General features: G+C 38.7%; 2 protein-coding genes across 31 annotated transcripts in view; one reads left to right on the top strand and one right to left on the bottom strand.

The window, feature by feature from the left end:
* TTN (titin) overlaps positions 1-2,835 on the top strand; it is a 249,366-nt gene extending 246,531 nt beyond the window's left edge. For 26 of the 27 annotated variants that reach the window (XM_086750513.1, XM_086750508.1, XM_086750509.1 and 23 more), the window contains 3 exons: positions 32-185; positions 1,131-1,424; positions 1,550-2,835. In XM_086750513.1, coding sequence (XP_086606639.1) covers positions 32-185; positions 1,131-1,424; positions 1,550-1,848 — 747 coding nt within the window. In that variant the 3' untranslated portion in view covers positions 1,849-2,835. The remainder of the gene's footprint in view (positions 1-31; positions 186-1,130; positions 1,425-1,549) is intronic. The other variant, XM_086750510.1, reaches the window with a different exon arrangement.
* Positions 1-20,212, bottom strand: part of PLEKHA3 (pleckstrin homology domain containing A3) — a 109,888-nt gene that overhangs the window by 86,682 nt on the left and 2,994 nt on the right. For 3 of the 4 annotated variants that reach the window (XM_086750522.1, XM_086750523.1, XM_086750524.1), the window contains exons 2-7: positions 17,780-17,896; positions 16,201-16,356; positions 15,387-15,523; positions 14,258-14,422; positions 13,056-13,099; positions 12,411-12,526 (exon numbers count right to left, since the gene is read on the bottom strand). In XM_086750522.1, the coding sequence (XP_086606648.1) occupies positions 12,411-12,526; positions 13,056-13,099; positions 14,258-14,422; positions 15,387-15,523; positions 16,201-16,356; positions 17,780-17,896 (735 nt within the window). Of the gene's footprint in view, positions 1-9,257; positions 11,135-12,410; positions 12,527-13,055; positions 13,100-14,257; positions 14,423-15,386; positions 15,524-16,200; positions 16,357-17,779; positions 17,897-20,212 lie in introns of those variants that run through there. The other variant, XM_086750521.1, reaches the window with a different exon arrangement.

Raw genomic sequence — 20,212 nt, 5'->3', positions numbered from 1 at the left:
TAATTAAGCAATTTTCTTTTTCCGTCCTCAGATTGCTGTTTCGTCACACATCAGAGTGACACGCTCTAAAAACATGTATTCTCTTGAGATTCGAAATGCAGCAGTGAGTGACACCGGAAAATACACAGTCAAAGCAAAAAATTACCATGGCCAGTGCTCTGCTACAGCATCTTTGACTGTACTCCGTAAGTTTGTTCTCCAGGTCTTGTGGTAAGACTAATCACAACTTTTGCTGTGGTGTGTCTACTAGAATGACTTGTAATAAAAGCCACTAGTAATGTTGATTTAGCTATTTTTGACACATTCCTATTTTTTTTATATTATATATACAGAACTAAAGCAGCATTAGAAATTTTTGTGACACTCACAGAGGAGCACACAGATGCTCTATGACATCAATAGATGCATGTTAACAGAAAGCTATGAGCATTCCTTCTAGGATGACTGTGTTAAGACCTTGATGCTGGCAATTATTATTTCCTCATTTACTAACAGAATCTGTTCCAATAAAATAAAGTAATTCCAGAGTTAAAAACTGTTAATGGTAACTTAGCCATAACTGAACTGGGTTTAGTATTTTATTGGCTGTACCATATCCCAGTTCCTAGCATCAAGGGGTTGCTATGATGTGCCTGTATGACTATGCTTGGGTTTAAAGGAAAGCTGCAGTGATTGAGCTTTTCTGTTGCCTTTTATAACTACAGAACAATGCAGTGAAATACAGACTTTCCCATGCCATGCTTGTAAGAAATTGAAAATGTTTCACAACTTCTACAAAGATGAAGCGAACACGCACCATTTCTCAGTGTCTAATTCTAGTAATGGTTCTAATAGGAAACACTGTGTGACAAGCTGCTGCTTCTTAAGTGTTTTTCCTTCAAGCTCATACATACTAGTAACAAACAGTTCTGTCTCCTCCATGTTTCATTTATAAATTAAAATTACTGCTTGTGATTTGGACATCTTGAATCAAATGATTGTAAATAATTTTATACTCCACTGCAGTTTTCCACTGAAAGCAAACTATGCCATCTCTTCACTTCTGTAAAATTAACCATATCGAACTGCATGACTTCTTTCGTTAATGTGACGTTATTGGTTTTTCCTTCTATGTTTGCGATGCTCCCCAGCTCTAATTGAAGAACCTCCAAAAGAGGTAGTATTGAAGACAAGTGGCGACGCAAGCATGCACGAAAGTTTTTCTTCTCAGTCCTTTCAAATGGCTTCTTCTAAACAAGAGGCTTCATTCAGCAGTTTCAGCAGTAGCAGCATGACTGAAATGAAATTTGCAAGCATGTCTGCCAAAAGCATGGCCTCCATGAAAGAGTCCTTTGTAGAGATGAGCTCCACCAGTATTATGGGGAAATCTAGTATGGCTCAACTGGAAAGTTCAACTAGTAAAATGCTTAAATCAGGTCTGAGAGGTGAGCACAATACAATTGCTGGTAGAGCTAGTGCTTCAAATATCCTTTAGTCCTCAGAGTAACCCTGCTACATGGCTTAGTGGAAACAGACTAACTTGGTATTTATCTTCTCCTGTTTTATAAAGGAGTACCACCCAAAATCGAAGCTCTCCCATCTGATATCAGCATTGATGAAGGAAAAGTTCTCACACTATCTTGTGCCTTTTCGGGTGAACCTGCTCCTGAAATAACATGGTACTGCAGAGGGAGAAAAATTACCAGTCAGGACCAGCAAGGCCGATTCCATATTGAAACCAGTGAAGATTTAACCACCCTGATCATCATGGGCGTCCAGAAGAACGACGGTGGACTTTACACGCTGAATTTAGGAAATGAATTTGGTACCGATTCTGCCACTGTGAATATTAATATTCGATCAATTTAGAGAGCTTTATCTGTATTATTTACACTTGTCTTTTTACAAGTGATTCATATATGAACTGAAATACCTGATCTGTAAATATAAAAAAAAAAAAAATATTTTTGTACCTATCTGAATGAGACAAAGTCCAGAGCTACACATTATGACTTATAGTCATTATTGACCTAAGAATTTTAAACACTTTTTTCACTGGCATGTACATACTGTATATAGCCAAAGTTAACGATTATGAAGTTTTGTACCATTTATTTTATGACATTTTGAAACGTAACTTTTGGAACTAACAGTTGGTAGGAGAAAGTTTGTTAGCAAACGATTACCCTGCTCAACATTTAACTAATTTTTGTGCCTCAACTCATTGTTGATGTCTAAGAATGCCTCAACAGGTAGAGAGGCTCCCTGTTGAAGATTACCTACACCTAAGAGATGATACAGTGCATAGTATTTTATACATGCACAAATATTTTTTTGTTGAATCAGAAATGTAAGGCATTGGCAATGTTTGCAATTACCCTCCTGTAAGCATTGCTTTAACGTTTTACATTGGATCTGATTATGTCATAATTTCCATACCTGACTGACAATTTTTGGACAAAGTGCAAGCGGCCAGCACTTTGTTCACCCACTGTCTGCGTACTGTTTCTGACATATTGACTGCCTGAATAGCTTTAAAAAAGTAACATCACCTGGCCATCCCCTTAATCAACTAAGCTATTTAGGTACTCAAGTGCAGCAGCAGTACCCGCTCTCGGAGGTTCGTAGGGTGCAGTGATTGAATTTGTGTGGTAGTATTAGACATCCAGTAGTCACTTCCGGGCAACTAAGCATTGAACCACAGTTTGAAAACAAACTGTTGTTACAACATCAAATACCGCCCTGCACTTCAATTTGCTTTAGTTCTCCTAATGTAGTAATAAATCTTGTTAGCTGTTGAACCTCCTTGAGATAGAATTGTTCATTTGAAATAAAGCATGCTTTCTGCACCATAAAGTCTGTGACTCCTTGTTATTTATTTATTATGCTGTTTTTACAGTTCTTGTGCTACGCTACAGAAAAAGAGCACCTGAAATAAAAGGCTAGGAAGAAATGCAGTTCTCCAATGTAACCCTGGTAGCTAACTGCTGAAAATACAGCCATCTATTCGAAACAGCGTTCTCTTCATAGGTTCTTCACTGACAAAGGATAAATTCTAGCACAGGCCGAAGCATTATGCTTTCTATTATCCCTCTTAAGTGAATTTCCAGACCTTCCACTACATGCTATATGGAAAAATTGCTAACCTCTCTTCCTTATAGCTCGTCTCTGCTGGAAGAGGTTAAAAAACTGCCTCCAGGAAACCTGGCTGTTGCCTCCTTTTTTTTTGGCAGCTGCTACTCATATAGACTAGTTGACCCTAATTGCCTGGACCTCACCTCCCATGGGTGATTAAGGGCCCATGCCCCATCAGTTCTTCATCCCTCAAGTCAGTTGACATACATACCTGTTTTCACATTCCTCAAGTGGAAATCACAAATTCCTGGTCACAATTTTGGTTATCGATGGAAAAAAGAGCATCAAGGTCAAAGGACCAACTCTGATTCTAGAATTTACTCAGTAGAAAAAGCTTGACAGCAAATACACTCTCAGCAATGCAACACTGCTTCAGGGGCTATAAAATTCTCTTAAGTAAGTGGAGCAGGAGCATTAGTTAGCAATACTATGCATTACTATCACTCCCAGCATACTACTACCACCACCTTTCTGGGCCACCTGTGCCAGTGTTCCACCACTGTCATTTAAAAAAAAAAAAAAAAAAAAAAAAAAATTTTTCTTACATCAAGCCTGAATCTACCTCCTCCTATTTTAAAACCATTACCCCTTGTCCTATCACAACAGGCCCTGCTAAAGAGTTTCTCCCCATCTTTCCTAGGCACTAGAAGGCTGCTATAAGGTCTCCCCGGAGCCTTCTCTTCTGCAGGCTGAACAGCCCGAACTCTCTCAGCCTGTCCTCACAGGAGAGGTGCTCCAGCCTTCTGATCATCTTTGTGGCCTCCTCTGGACTCACTCCAACAAACAGGCCCACATCTTTCTTATGTTGGGGACTCCAGAGCTGGATGGGGGGGGGGGATGGGGGGGGGGGGTGGGGGGGGGGGGTGGTCTCAGGAGAGCAAAGTAGAGGGGCAGAATCACCTCCCCGGACCTGCTGGTCACACTCCTTTTGATGCAGCCCAGGATGTGGTTGGATTTCTGGGACACAAGCACACATTGCTGGCTCATGATGAGGTTCTCATCCACCAGCACTCCCAACTCCTTCTCCTCAGGACTGCTCTCAATTCATTCCCTGTCGAGCCTGTATTTGTGTCTGGGATTGCCCCAACCCATGTGCAGGACCTTGCACTTGGCCTTGTTGAACTTACTTTGAGCTTCTCACAGGCCCACCTGTGTCAACTGCACCACACACCTTGGTGTCATGGGTGAACTTGCTGAGGGTGCACTTTATCCCACTGTCCATGTCACTGACAAAGATGTTCATTAAGCAGGGCTGGTCCCAATATCAAGTCCTGAGGAATGCCACTCATCACTGGTCTCCACTTGGACATTGAACTGTTGACCACCACTCCCTGAGTGTGGCCATCCAGCCATTCTTTACCCACTGAGTGGTCCATCTCCCAAATCCATGTCTCCCCAGTTTAGAGACAAGGATGTTTTGCACAAGTCCAGGTAGATGACAGCAGCTGGTGATCTCTTGTCCACCAATTCTGTAACCCTGTCATAGTAGGTCACCAAATTGGTGAGGCATAATCTGCCCTTTGTTGGCTGGCACCAGTCACCTCCTTATTTTCCAGGTTTCCATGGAACTTAACTTTAAAAAGTTGATATACTTAAAAAAGTAACATCATCTGACCATTCTCTTAATCAACGAAGCTATTTAGGTACTCAAGTGCAGCAGCAGTACCCCCTCTCAGAGGTTCGTAGGGTGCAGTGCCTTTGCATGGTTTCCAGAAGGATCACCTCCATGACCTTGCCATGCACATAGGTGAGGCTGACTGGCCTGCAGTTTCTCAGATCTTCCTTGTTCCCCTTTTTAAAAATGAGGGTAATGTTACCCCTTTTCCAGTCAGTAGGAACCTCACCAGACTGCCACTTCTCAGTATTATGGACAGTGGTTTGACAACTTCATCTGCCAGTTCCCCAGGACCCATAGATGCATCTCATCAAGTCCCATGGACTTGTGCACCTTTATGTTCCTTAGATGTTTCCAAACCTGCTCTTCTGCAACAGTGGGCAGTTCTTCATTCTCCCAGCGACTTCAGCGATGTGGCTAGACCTGGCCAGTGAAGACCAAGGCAAAAAAAAATCATTGAGTACTTCAACCTTCTCCATGTCCCAGATAACCAGGTCTCCCGTTTCCTTACGGAGATGGTCCACATTCTCTCTGATCTTCCTTTTATCCCTAATGTTCCTAACAAAGCTTTTCTTGTTGTCCTTGACATCCCTGGCCAGATTAAATTCTGTTAGGGCTTTAGCCTTCCTTACCTGATCCCTGACCGCTCAATCTCTCTGTAATCTTCCCAGGCGACCTGTCCTTGCTTCTACCCTCTGTAGGCTTCCTTTTTGTTTTTCAGTTGGCCCAGGAGCTCCTTGTTTATCCACGCAGGCCTTCTAGCATTTTTGCCCAACTTCCTCTTTGTTACGATGCATCACTCCTGAGCTTAGAATATCAACCAGCTTTCCTGGGCCCCTCTTCCCTCCAGGGCTTTATCCCATGGTACTTCACCCAGCAGATCCCTGAAGAGGCCAAAGTCTGCTTTCCTGAAGTCCAGGGCAGATAGCTTGCTGCACACCCTCCTCGCTGCCCTAAGGATCTTGAACTCCACCATCTCATGGTCACTACAGCCAAGGTTGTCCTTGAGCTCCACATTCCCCATTCAAAGAAAAAAAAAAAAAAAAACAAACAAAAAAATAAAAACAAAAAAACCAAACCACCTCAAGAAAGCATCTCATTCTGATTCCACTAGATGTTTAAAATAAAAAAAGAAAAAAAAACCAACAAAAACACCAAAAACAACCACATTCAAGACACAAAAATAGGCAGGTAGAGTCTTGTTTAACCAATAACTAACTTGCATGCACAGGCATGTAATAAAGTTAACACTAAAATGCACTAGTCGGTCATCGCAGCAGAAAGTAATAGTGACAGGCAGCATCTACAGATTTAAGCATGGAATCTTCTCCACAAATGCGACTGGAAACTCAGTCTTCCATGGCTCCTACTGAGTCTAGATATATTTTCTTTTATCTAGAGGAAAGCACACTGGTGTGGCAGTGTAAGCAAGGTCATTCTGTCTATACCTCTCTGGCTCAACTCTGCACAGTACTTAAGCAAGCACAACTAACTTTAAGTAGATGACTCACTCATATGCCTAAAGATACTATTTAAAGTACTTACAGGCTTTGCTGAAGCATAGCTTTAATAGATAACGTTACATGTCAACCTGCTGAGCCAGTGTTTTTTCACAAGACTGCTAAGCAAACACTAACATAGTGACACTGATAAAGTTATAACCTAAAGCTTCAACATTCAGTTTCATACAACACATCCCTAAACAGTAAAATTTTTGAGACAATAGATTAAGTAAGTTTCTGGATTTAAAAAAAATACATAAAATAAAAGTAAAATGAGTAATTAACATTTCAAATTATTTGCTTATTATATTCAGGTTGAATATTCAGATTTTTAACTGTTTCAATGACTTTTCCCTTCAAGGGGAGAAAATTACACTAACAGAACACAAAAATCTCAAATCTCCGGTAAAAATATTAAAACTAAATCTTCTCTAGCTGTTTAATATCTATTAAAAAAAAAAACCAAAGCATAACACAGGCAAAAATAAGCCACAGTCATTCTTCTCACAATGGAACATGTCACAGTACTAACAGCAGTGGTACAAAGGAGAAAGGATGACAGCAAAAATAAGGTTCTGCTATGTCAGAAGATGACAGTCAGTGTACAGAAAAACAAGTCAGACCTATGTAAGGTAATTACAGCCTGCTTCTGCCACTGTAACTCAAACTTTGTGGAAAATGCCTAGGCAGCCTACAAAGTGCACTGAGAAAGGGAAGACACAGAAGCAGCCAAAGCAATATTTATCACGAGTATGAAACACAGAGAAAAAGAAGAGACACTCTTTAATCCTGTCCCTTGACTGGATTCAAAGTATTAGCTTTGACATCTATAACTGACAGTCTTGGAGATGCTTGTTTACCCTTCCCTTTGAAAAAGATGGAGTCTTTTTTTTCTTATTTTGTTTGGTTTTGGTTTTTAACGTATGCATAAGATACAGCTGTGCTGGTATCTTTAGCCTTCCCTCCCATATGCATGCTGGTTAGAACGGTCACAACATGGCTGTGGGAGTACACGGGAACACAAAAAGCCGCAATGATAGTGTCCTACTATGAAGAAAAAGGCAGCACCAGAAAAGCAGTCAAACAGTCTCACTACTTTCTCACAGCACTCCCTTACCAAATAACATTCTCGATTGTTCATCCAGACTAAACAAATAGCAAAATGCTAAGTAAAGTAAATCAAATTCCTGACTGACATCTTTTAATCGCTACTGTATGTACACAGTGGGGTGGGAAGACCATAGGTAAAGCATTTCTTTTGGCATGTTTTAAAGCGCAGGCCATTACTCTGTATTCTAGTAAGCTTGTTCATGTTAGTGTGTTAGAGATCCTTTGCAAAACAGTGAAGCACTGGTCCCCCTGCTATACTGTATAGGCAGAGGAATGCCTAGTTTCCAAATCTTCGTTCACTGCTTAAGTTAGCTGTTAAGGGGCCAAGTCCTTCCAAGACAGTGGCAATTCTAAGGATGTACATACACAGGTACAGTCACCTGGGGAGCTTTACAAGTGAAATAAAAATCTACATGGTCCTTTGGTCTTCAGTGTTAAACACCAGCAATTTTCTGGATGGCAACTGTGGATTTGAGCACCCAAGTTTTACACGAACCCCTTTTAAAGGGTAACACTCTTCTAGATCTGCATCTGAAACTCTTAGGATCAGCCCTCAAAGTAGCCAGTAAAGAAATGCCCGTAACAGGTAGGTTTCACATTAATTCTTTTAAAGCAGGATAATGAGGAACATCTGAAAAAAATAGTTTTCAGACACAGACATTTCTTTCATTCAGGTAGCATAACCCTGTAAAAAGTTATAACTTACAGCAGCTACACTACAATACTTAAATTGATGGTGGCATAACAAGCAAAATTCAAGTTCATAGTTTGTGAAAGTAACCTTAAAACAAATAGCTGTAATTTCAATTTTAAAATAAATTAAGTACAATTTTTTTATGCAGAAGTAACCTCTGAAGTATTCCTGTCCCAAAGATTGCTTTCTCGGGGTGGGGCGGGGCAGGGGCGGGAAATTAAAAAGCCAAGCTGACTTATTATACATTAAGTGGAAAGAAATACAAACATTAATTTTCAAAAGTTCAAAGCCCCTGAACATTGTATTCTCAGTATTCACAAATCTTCAAATCACTGAGTGTCTGATCATTAATTCTTTACAGTACAAGTTGGTAAGCCATTTAAGCATATTCCATTCCTAATTATCTGATGTTAGAGACTTCAGACATACAATTCAGTAACTAGAAGTCACCACTTTTCACATAAAAATATAAACATGCTACATATAATTTAAGTGACAAATACTATTTTTAAAAAAATGAATTGGCTTCAGAATGATCTCTTCACTAGAGCAGTAACTACACATTCTGTCTTGAGGTTCAGCTCCCATTCTCCACCAGAAAGAACAATGGTAAAATTAGGCATTCCTGCTAAGCTCTCCCCTAAACTTGGAAATGAAAATGTAAGAGCATCTAGATTTTTTTTAGTCTTACTATGCAGATGGATCATTGTGATTCAGCCACTAAGTATAATTTTCAGAAATTACTTCTTAGCTCCAGATACCAAAAGCATGAGATGGCATATCATCTTCAGTGATTTCATTGAAAAACATTTTAGAATTTTTGCCACAGTTTGCCACAAGTATATATAAAAGGCTGCTTTAACTTCAGCAGGAACATATTACAGATATACAAACCTATCATTTCAGCTTTAGTGATACAGAGAAATCCAAACCAGTGCTGAAGTAGCTCCATGCACATTTTGTGCTTTAATCGAATCATTACAGCTTTCCTCTAAACAACACTATCTGTGGCAATATTTAAAAATATTTACTACTGCTGAGACTGATCAGGCTCAAAGATTTTTGCACAATGTGGAACCCAAACTATTTTCTCTGTAGTAGCTGAAAGCCAGAAAAAGATGTCGTTAATGTAACACGTACTTAACACTGTGCTAGCTGGCAGAAATCTCAGTGAGCAGCTCTAAAACAGCATATGATTCAAGACAACACTCTCATTGCAATGTGTAGTTTGCTTCTCTGAACGTCTTTTTTAATACTCATTTTTACAATTGTCGTAAGTGTCATATAGAGTACATTAAAGCAAACATTCAGAAGTACAAGTATGTGTGTGGTTGATATGCATATGCAAATGCTAGTCGCATGAAAACTGACAGAACAGAGCACAAATGACAGCTCTGAGCTGCTATCCACAAATAACTTTACTTGTATGAGCCATCCCATTCCATTTGACCCTGACATAACGGTTTATAAACTGCTATTTTATATATGGGCAACAGCTCATATGTTTTTCCTCTGGTTTTGGATCTATTTTGATTTAGATAAATCAATGTTCCAGAAATTTATAAGGAAAGCTTCAATTCCATTCCCATCTGTCCTTTCCAGCCTGCTTGAAAAACACCAAATTATTCATATACACAAAAGAAAGACTAGTTAAACCAAATTAAAGAAGCTTTGATAATAAAAAACAGATTTTGGTATGTGCTTGAGTGCAAAAAACCCTGTACATTTATTTAACAATTGTGTAAATCAAAAACAGTAAATGGCTTGCTTAAAGTGCTCTACAGCTAAGACTTTATAGACCAAGTTTATCCCTAAATGAATACCCCCAAAATCCCCAAAAGCTTACAACTCTAACACTAACAACCTTATGGACCAAGGTGCTAGTAGGCACTGTTATACTATATTACTTAATAATTATTAAGAGACTCAGACTCCGATCTCACTTACAGTTAATGCAAATTAACACTGATGTAACTGAGAGCAGAATCCATCTCCTAGTGTATACCATCCTCAAATGATATTAAGGAGTCACAAAAACAGAAGCTCCCTTTTTTATAAATATGTCATAAATAAAATATGTATAGATACAAATACTCATTACAACAGCAGCTTAATGGTCTAATATTTCAGCTCTTGCTTCTATAATACTTACTAAAAACACATCTTAAGTGAGTATGGTAAATCTTAACAGTGCTGCATTAGCTACTTGTGATGCTACACATCCCAGAAACAATTTATTACATTTTGAAGCCTTTAGTAGATCTTTAGGAGTGAAAGTAGGTAGAAATTTTTAATGCAAAAAAGAATAAATAAATAAAAACTATTAAATATCCAATGTTTGGTACAAACGCTTCATATTAAGTTACTTTTATACATTTGTTTAGAAAAATACACTAAATATTTCTACTTTCATTGGCTAAAAATAAGGACTGGATTATGTATATCCTCACATTTTTAGAGAAGGCAATGTCAATTGCCATCAAGCTGCTAGAGTAGACCCATTAGTGCCCATTCCCATAGCCCTTACACAAGCAAAAAGCCATTGCAGGGCTAATAACAGCTCCTGGTGGATGACCTGCTACAAATGACCAAGAGGCCCATGGCACAGGTTGCATTTTCTCAAGAAAAATGAAAACTTTTTGCTAAAGTTTATAACCTGCTAGGTTTACTAATGTACCAGTCAGACGTTCACACTTTTTAAAAACAGCTACATTTACAAATGTGGATGCTTATCTATTAAGCGATCATTTGTTCCAAAAAAAATGCACATTCAGACTGTGAAATTTTAGGAAAATACTTTTGCAAATAAACTATATAAAGATAAAATACACTTCAAAGATAGTTTTTATGTTATTCTATAAAGTGCAGATAAATCCTTCTAAAAAGGGAAATGACTACTTCCTATAACAACAGTATAATTACAGCAGCCTTTGCATAGCATTATTTATAGAAAATCGAACTTTCAGTTTCTTCAAGAAGAAAAGGATCAAAGAGTCTCTTCCAGTTCAGATCTTTCCTTTGACACTGATCTATTTTCTTCAGGAATGGTTGATGATACCACATCTCCATTGACAGCACTTCTATAACAGTGAGCAGATCCTATGAAAATATCAATATGTATTTAATTTTCAACCCCTAAAAACCTCATCCAATCTGTCAGTTATTCTATTTGCTAACTATTTCCTATTTCCTATACATAAGCAATTAGTAGCATAATTACTCTGGACTTTTCCAGAGTAAGGAACTAAGAAAGCCTGGTATTAGCAGAAACACACAAGACAAATGCTTTGCTCTCGTCCTGAAAAGAGTCAGACTGGGTAACCAACACCAGAAGGTCCAGATGGTAACAACAAGAGCCTTGCATTATAGGAAGCTAGACTGACGTGCACCTACATTAGCAAAAAAACAGACTAGGATCTAAACTAAGTTTACTAGCTTGGGATACATGCTGGCATACCCTGTGCTGGTAGCAGATGAGTGACGTGAAAGAGGTGGTCACTCTGCAACACACGAGCATCAGGGAGCCAAGGAAATGGTGCAGAGGTGCAAACGCTTGCTACATGATAGAATGTAAAGCATTAGTACCTCTTTGTGCTCATGTGGGCCCTCAGCAATGCATAGGCCTCAGTTTTTGCAATTCCAGTGAGGCACTAGGCACTCCAAAAGGAAGCAAGACTAAACCAGAACTAGTCAGGACAAAATAGTTAAGTTAAAGTCCCCCTGAGAGGAGTTAGGACGGACTCAAAATGACAGCAAGACTCAAAAGGAAAAACCACAGAAGAGCTGGCTATTAACTCAGTAGGCCCATCTAATCGGGAGGGAATAATATTCTGATCATGACATCACTTCATAGTTTTTGGGTTGTTTTTATTTATTATTGGCAAGGCTGCACTCTCTCAGAACAGTGCTGTTCTCCACAAAAGGCAAGCAGCCACTGAAATGAACCATCTTTCCGCAATGCATTGGGTAGAAATTACCTCCCGCCACTGACAGAAGGAATTTGTTTTGTGACAACAAGCAGGTGGCAAACAGTATTCCACATCAATTACCAGAACAATGTTCATGTAAGATTCTATTAGCACAAATACTCCTTTTCTGGTTATGTCTCTATTTTATCTTGCCAGTAGTCTCACCAATTTCAATACAACTACTCCAGTTGTAAGATCCTTTTCAGTATCAACAAAAGCCAGCAAATGTCAGCCACATAAACTACACAAGTGCTTTGATTTATAACAGAGGAATCTTGCAACCAGTACTTTGTGTAACTAAGAAAACTTTTTTCCTGATTGATATCAGCACTAGAACAGCTGCTGTAAACTGGGCAATAAATTGTACAGAAAGATACAAAAGAAAACCACCCCTCTTCCAAACTTACTCTGAGAATCTTCAAAGGGAGTATCCCTGTAAGATTCTGTATCCGAGTACGTTCTTCTGCGCTGCTGCGAAAATCGGTGAAGGGATGAATTTGGTTCTTTTACAAAGTGATTATTCCTACAAAAGAAATGAATCTATTAGGAAGCAAAATCTGTAATAACTCACACAAACTTAATGTACTTTACATTGAAAATAATTTTGGTGCTGTGATTAAACTGTTCGTATCAATGTTTTTCACTATACTAAACTAACACAGTCAACAGAACATTCCTAATTTTCATAATTATAAAGCCTGAAAATGTAATAAAATCTTTGCACACAGAATAATTCAAGAATCTGAAATACTGACTCAAAAAGAATGTTAGCGTTTCAAGCTTCATGTCTAATTTCATGAACTTGTCAGAATAAGTCCCTCGCACTAAGTTTCTAGCATGAAGAGATTTTAAGTGTATTAGAGAGAGCAGCTGCATTATTTGCCACCAACACCAACAATCTGCATCCTTAGTTTCCAAAATTAGACCAAGTTATGCTGGCTCTTTTTTTTCCCCCCAAGTGAACAATTCTTCTCACATTTTTATTTTAATGCTGCAGGTTCAGGGAGGTTTTTTGAGGCATAAGAAAAAAGCTTATTAACATAGAAAATTACCTTTCTGAATAGCAAGGACCAGGGTGGCTAATGGAATGTTTCATCTAGGAAAAAAAAAAAACAAAAACCACACCAAAAATGTCACAAGGTACTTATAAGAATAATATGCACGTCTACATTAATTTTTACTTTATGTACAGTCTCTACAAAGAGAGAGGCCAATCTTTCTTTTCTAATTAAAAGCAACCATTCTTAGTTAAAAATCTGATTTAACTATATGAAAACAGACGGATTGACATCAATATTGAAAGTTTCAAAGCATTCACAAAGGAAACAGTTTACTACAAAAAAATACTACCTAGTTTCTACGGAATTCACTCTCTCTTGATCCCAAGTTACTCATTTGTTAATCACTATGATGTACAGAAATACCAAGACATTTTTCCTCTACCAGCTTAATTTCCCAATTACACAATAAAGCCAAATCCTGCCTTTGATTCCTTGTGGTTTTTCTGATATCACTGTCAAATCTCTATGCATATCAAAGAAAGCTATTAATTTAAACCACCTATTATAGCTTTGTAATTGAACTGATTGAGGGTAATGAGACAAGAGATCCAAATACAAAGACAGATCCCCACAACAAAATCCCTACAGCTCATCTTGGAATCTATACATATGATCAAGAAGACATTTAAGATGATTCCACATACGCTATCCTTCTACAGGAAGCAATCAGTAGTGAAAAGTTATGCATGTAATATCTTTACCATTATTTAACTTTTTGTTAAATAAGGGCATGTCAGATTAACGCAAAATTAATTATTAAGAATTATATACACTGAAAGATATGCTATCTTGCTGAAGTGCTTCAAGCCACAAAGCATTTATCTATGTAAACAGGAAGCAAGATTATGAAATTTTTAAGATCATTGTACAACTAGCATTCTAAAAAAAAGAGAAAAAAAAGAAACAAGAAACAGCTGAATTGAGGAAAATTTAAGCCTCATTCATTTACAAGATACCTCATTACAAGGTCCTGATATGTATGACAAATTACCCTGATTACATAAAGGCTAGCAAATAAAGACGGGGAATGGAAGACTATTGATTTATATTTAGGACCAGTACTGATCATAACAGAGTCGATTTCAACTGCTGACATCATAGCACACAGCAATAGGATAGGCTTCTGCCATTCCTCCCCCCATCCTACCAACAACATGACACTTAGGAAAAATAATATTTCAAAATGTCTAAACCATTTGGACAGGTGATGGCGACACAGGAGAAACTAAGGGATCAGGGTGAGGCAGCTGGAACATTTCTGGCTTAAACTTGGCATTAGCAATCTTCACACATTCTTCAAGTGTTGTAATAAATGTATTACATGTGGCACTAAGCAAGGAAGAGGCCTCATTCATGTTCTGAAAATAAATGAAAGCACAAGCATAAGCAAGAAAAAAATGCAAATATATTAATACAACTCACTCTCACCACCACTCCCACACACCCACTAATTTCCTTCCTTAACACTAAGAACTTCCATTTCCCATTTTATTTAATCAAATATACACCTTCCAATGAGGTTAATTTAAACAATAAAAAAAAAAATTGTAATTTCTTTCTGACATCTGAATTTTTACTGCAAAGCTTGTCTCAGACAAGCTGGTATCAGAAGATCGTTCAGTGAAACAAATGAATTGCAGCAGAATGTGTGAACAGCTTCATCACTGCAGTGCAAGGAGCCTGCAGGTCAGTTTCACCTTGCTGTAAATTGACAACAACTTGCTGTGTTTTGACTAAGTGTCAACCCCTTGCTTTGCCTTGCCCTAAGTGGACAACAATATTGTCCACATGCTGCTCAAGAGTGTAAAGAATGAAGCTATTCATAATTTCCAGTACTAACTTTCATTCAAAAGCAGAAACACTAGAATAATTTCATTTGTGCATATTCAGAGAGGCTTATCTATGCCACAGGTTTCCAATATCTGTAACACTAGCTTTCACTGACAACAAAATGGAGTATCCTCCTACACAAGGGAGTAAAGAATGGACAAACGAGATTGTTCCAAATACTCTGCCCATAACAGAGATGCGAAACAAGACGAATTACTGCATAACTCATATGGCAGCTCTTCCGGTCTTTTAACCGATTGATTCAATAACACAATTGTTTCCTAATACATGTTACAATTAGAGTTAAATCATCCAGGTACTTTACGCACATATAATCACTGTTAGTATTATAGACACACAAGCACTCAAAAATCGACCTTAGGTTAAATCTCCCAGTGTTAGAGAGATGAAAAAAAAAGTGTAAGATGTGAACAGAAACTTGAGGTGAATTATATAATTAGGTTCTCCAATGCCATTCTAGAAATTCTGTACCTCAATGCTGGGAGGAGAGCGAGTCTCATCATGGTGAACAAATTCTTGTATTGTATGAACTTGCTTCATTAAAAGATCACAGTAGAGACGAAGTTCAGACATTTTGGTTTTAAGAGATACATTGGTCTCACTTATTTCTATAAAAAAAAAAGGAAATACGAATTTACGGCATACATGTATTACACATTTTCATTTTTAAGTACATTTTTCATTTAAATCTAAATATCAATTTAAAAATTCACTTAAACTTTCACTTAATTTTGAAAAAAAAATTGGATTCTGCAATTAGTCAAGAACAGTATTTAAAGCAGACAACAGTTTGTACCTTTGAATAACTGATGCTAATTTAATGGCCATTAAGAAAGAGGCACACTACTAGGAAAGATAAAGTTGAAATCTTTCGTAGCTGCAATGTAAGGCAGAAAAAAAATTAGCAGATGAAATTTATGCCCACCAAAGTGGCTGGAAATGGTTACATTAAGCCATGCAAGAAAAATTATGGAAAAAATAATAGTAACTACAAAGAATAGAAACAACAGAAATGAAATGGCTTCACAAGAGCTATGAACAGTATGTTTGTTCTTGTAACAGTAACTTGCTGGTGTTCCAGCTTCTTAAGATAGAAGAGGTCAATGGTGACTTCTAATTCAAACATCAAGGGGGAATTTACCTTTTAGATTACTAGAAATAATTATGATTTATATTTAAAGACAATAATAAGTTACTTTCTACCACAATATTTGCACTACTATTAGCTGAAAACAAGCATGTGGAAAAGTGCTAAGATTGTGTATGCTCTAGGTACAACACATACCTTTTTCTTTTTTTGTTCTGGTATCTGCTAAACAGGCTTTTGCACTCCCCAGTGCTACCAGCCACCTTTGCCTCTCAGCTGCATTAACTGCTTTCATATAGAAATGCTGTTCCCCTGGGATGATCAGCTCCATTCTTGTGTTGTCTGTTGCATGAACTTATGATAGAGGAGAAAAAAAAAACTTTGAAAAAAAAAAATCCTCAACCCAGTAACAACTATTTATTAACTACTGATCAAAGTATTTTAAAATTTCTATTACAATCCCATAGTAATACAGTAAATCACAATGTACCACTGCCAAATAACAAGAAGCCCAGAGCTGCTCAATCCTTCTCCTCAGCATGCCTTCAAATCAACACATAGGAACAGGAGACACCAAACACTGGCCAGACTCAAGTACAATGAGGTTTCCTTTCGGCATTGATAATATACTGCGTATGAATCTGTAATCACTGTTGTATTCCAAACCTGGTCTAAACATGGCAAACTGAAGAGGGTTTTTTTTGCAAGGACAAGAATTTAGGGAGGACTAAGCTAAAAACTGGAAAGATATCCTTATTAGACAAAATCTGGCTTCAGAGTCCTAGAACCAAGAACTGCCATGGACCTTGTTTACCATCTATTATATTCAATACTACATCTTTAACTGAATACTCTGCTGAGTTTCATGTTATCAACCATAGTTTCTCCAGATTCACACTCCCCACTAGCCATGGATGCAGGAGACTGCACCAAACCCAGTCTTCAAGTATTATCTTTCCTTCACCAAAAGAACAAGATGGCAAGCAAAACAAACAACTGGAATGGCCAAAAAATGGTATCTTCCATGTTACATTACTGATTTTATCTAGACCAAGGAAACAGTAACAACAAGGAGTTACCACATGAAAAATATTTGGTGGCTCATGTAAAATAAGAAGTCTCACATTTTAATATATAAGTACCCACATTACAAGCCCAGTCATCTGCAGGTATCTGGAAAGAGGTTAAGAGTTGAAAGCAATGGAGAGTTAGATAATGCCTTGCTATTACACAAGGAGGCTGACCTTCAGCTTAGAATATACTAAAGGTACAGGCTAAACTCACAATTTGACACAAATAATTCACTTACTTACTCCAATGCATCCATCCCCTGTGACAAAAGTAAAAATGACTCAGGAAAACAAAAGACTAAACACCTCTGGTTTAAAAGAACCTCCCGTTTTGGGTCACTGTTGCTGCTCTTCCGAAAAACTAGCATTTGTCAATCAGCCTCTTACCCCTGGTCATAAGTGGGATAAGTGGTAGAACTAAATAACTAGCCGAAGTAACTTCAAGCATAAGTCACGTGCACACAACTATTTAAAACAAAAAGGAATATATGGTGGGTTCTAAATCTCAAAACAGAGCTCTGTCAAAAACATTTTCCTTTGTCATCATTTCATAATTCACAGTTATTTGTGAACTACGAAGCAGTCACACTGGGCTACAGATGAACAAAAACAGAGAAAAAACTTGCGATGCAAAATGTATGTTAGGTGATCTTTTCTATTTCCCCAACAGCTAAAATTTCCTCAAGCACAAATCTATTAACTCTTACCTTTTATTTCACACACAGCCATCTTTATACTTCCTTTGCTGCCTTTGCAAACATCATCCTGTGAATCATAGTATGACAATATCCCATTGTCTAAAACAAACCACCGAGGCTGCCAACCTAGCAAGATCAAAAAACATGAAAAGGAAAGTTTAGTCTAATTATTAAATTGTAAATCAAATTCAGCTCTTTGGCTGCTGAAACTTTTATTAAAAATGCAAACATTAAACTATTCTTGTAACACACCAGGAAGTAAACAACCTGCACAGTCTGAAGATCAGAGCCACTCTATAACCAAACTAATATTACATGGATATTTCACTCCCATTTTTTTTGGATGCAAGACCAGTACTATTTCAGTTTTCAATATATTTAATTCTAGAGCATAATTAAATTTTAATTCAGCCACCAAGGAATCCTGTTTTGAAGGGTGATAAATTACAATGAGGGTTGTAGAGCACTGGAATAGGTTGCCCAGAGAGGTGGTGGATGCCTCATCCCTGGAAACGTTCAAGGCCAGGCTGGATGAGGCTCTCAGCAACCTGATCTAGCAGGGATGTCCCTACTCCTTGCAGGGGGGTTGGACCAGATGACCTTTGAAGGTCCCTTCCAATCCTAACCATTCTATGATTCTAACCATCCTCATTCAAGCATATTTTTCAGGCAGACTTTCCTAAAATTGTAGGATCTTATTTGTAAGACACAACTAAATGACTGATGTCACAAACTGCTACACTGTGGCCTCCTCTGCCTACTGTATTTCAGGGAAAACTTCTATATTTCACACTTAACTATTGCCAAACCATTTTCTCTGAAAGTAGCCCAGCTCTATCACTCAACAACAATTTGGAGTCCGACACTGCGCAGGGAACTGAGATGTGGCTTATACTCTAGGTCCACTCACGAGAACAGCATACACCAGCTCCTCTACTAAGGTTTTCACCAGCTTTGCATATAATGATCTCTGACTTCACATCTTCAAAACAGAGCAGTTCATGCATAGATGCAAATATCTGCCAGAACTCTATGCAGCATTACACCACATAGTAAGTTATTGTCACGGGCTCCCTTAGATTAAAGTATATTAGCATTCCTTTCCTTCCTTGCCCTTTTTTCTTTTTTGAATAGCTATTTCATAAAACTCAACACTCATTGGAATAGGTGCCCTAATTTCTAACACTACTAAACGCAAACCATTTTGCCTAGTAAATCATCTTTGTTTCTGAAAATAACATAGAACTAAAATATTCCAGTAGAGCATAACAATTACACTGGCCCATTACAGTCTGTACAACAGGAGCAGTTTATCCCTCTATTTTACAACTCGATACCAGACTCGAACTTCCTGCTTGGCTTAGGGCTTGGAATGGCAATAACTGCATGGTCAAGAACTCAATGTATTTGACAATACGACAGTGTGGTCCATGGTGCCTATCACCACTCCAACAGAGCAAGGTGCAGCCATCCAGCAGCAGTGTATTATAACACAGGAGGCTTAATCTAGTATCAGACTGTCGTGGTTTAGCCCCAGTCAGCAGCTAAGTACCATGCAGCTTCACGCTCACCCCCCCAGGAGAGAAAACATTACAAAAAGCTTGTGGGTCAAGATCAGGACAGGGCGAGATCACTCACCAATTACCATATTACAGGCAAAACAGACTCAACTTGGAGAAATTAATTTATTACCAATCAAATCAGAGTAGGGTAATGAGAAATGAAAACTAAATCTTAAAACATCTTCCCCCCATCCCTCCCTTTTTCCTGGGCTCAACTTCACTCCTGATTTCTCTACCTCCTCCTCCCCTGAAGAGCACAAAGAGTTGTGGTAAGTTCATCACACATTGTCTCTGCTGCTCCTTCCTCCTCAGAGGGAGGACTCCTCACACTTTTCTTCTGCTCCAGCATGGGATCCCTCCCACAGGAGATAGTTCTCTACGAACTTCTCTAGCGCGAGTCCTTCCCACAGGCTATACAGTTCTACACGAACTGCTCCAACATGGGTCCCTTCCCTGGGCTGCAGTCCTTCAGGAACAGACTGCTCCAGCATTAATCCTCCATGGCTCCACAGGTCCTATCAGGAGTTTGCTCCAGTCCAGGCTTCCCCCAGAGTCACAGCCTCCTTCGGGCATCTGCCTGCTCTGGCATGGGGTCATCCATGGGCTACAGGGGGATCTCTGCTCCTCTGTGGGCCTCCATGGGCTGCAGGGGGACAACCTGCTTCACCACAGGCTACAGCACGGGCTGGAGGGGAATCTCGTTCTGGCGCCTGGAGCAGCTCATCCCCCTCCTTCTTCACTGACCTTGGTGCTTACAGGGCCGTATCTCTCACCCCTCTCTTCTCACTGCTGGTTTTTCCCCCTTCTGGGTGGGTAGCACCTCTGAGTGCACTGTCACTGACAGGCTCAGCCTTGGCCAGCGATGGGTCTGTCTTGGAGC

The sequence above is a fragment of the Chlamydotis macqueenii genome, chromosome 6, assembly GCF_036417535.1.
Source record: "Chlamydotis macqueenii isolate bChlMac1 chromosome 6, bChlMac1.mat, whole genome shotgun sequence".
Classification (NCBI taxonomy): domain Eukaryota; kingdom Metazoa; phylum Chordata; class Aves; order Otidiformes; family Otididae; genus Chlamydotis; species Chlamydotis macqueenii.
Note: the sequence above shows the minus strand (reverse complement) of the source record. Positions and strands in the feature narration are given on the sequence as shown.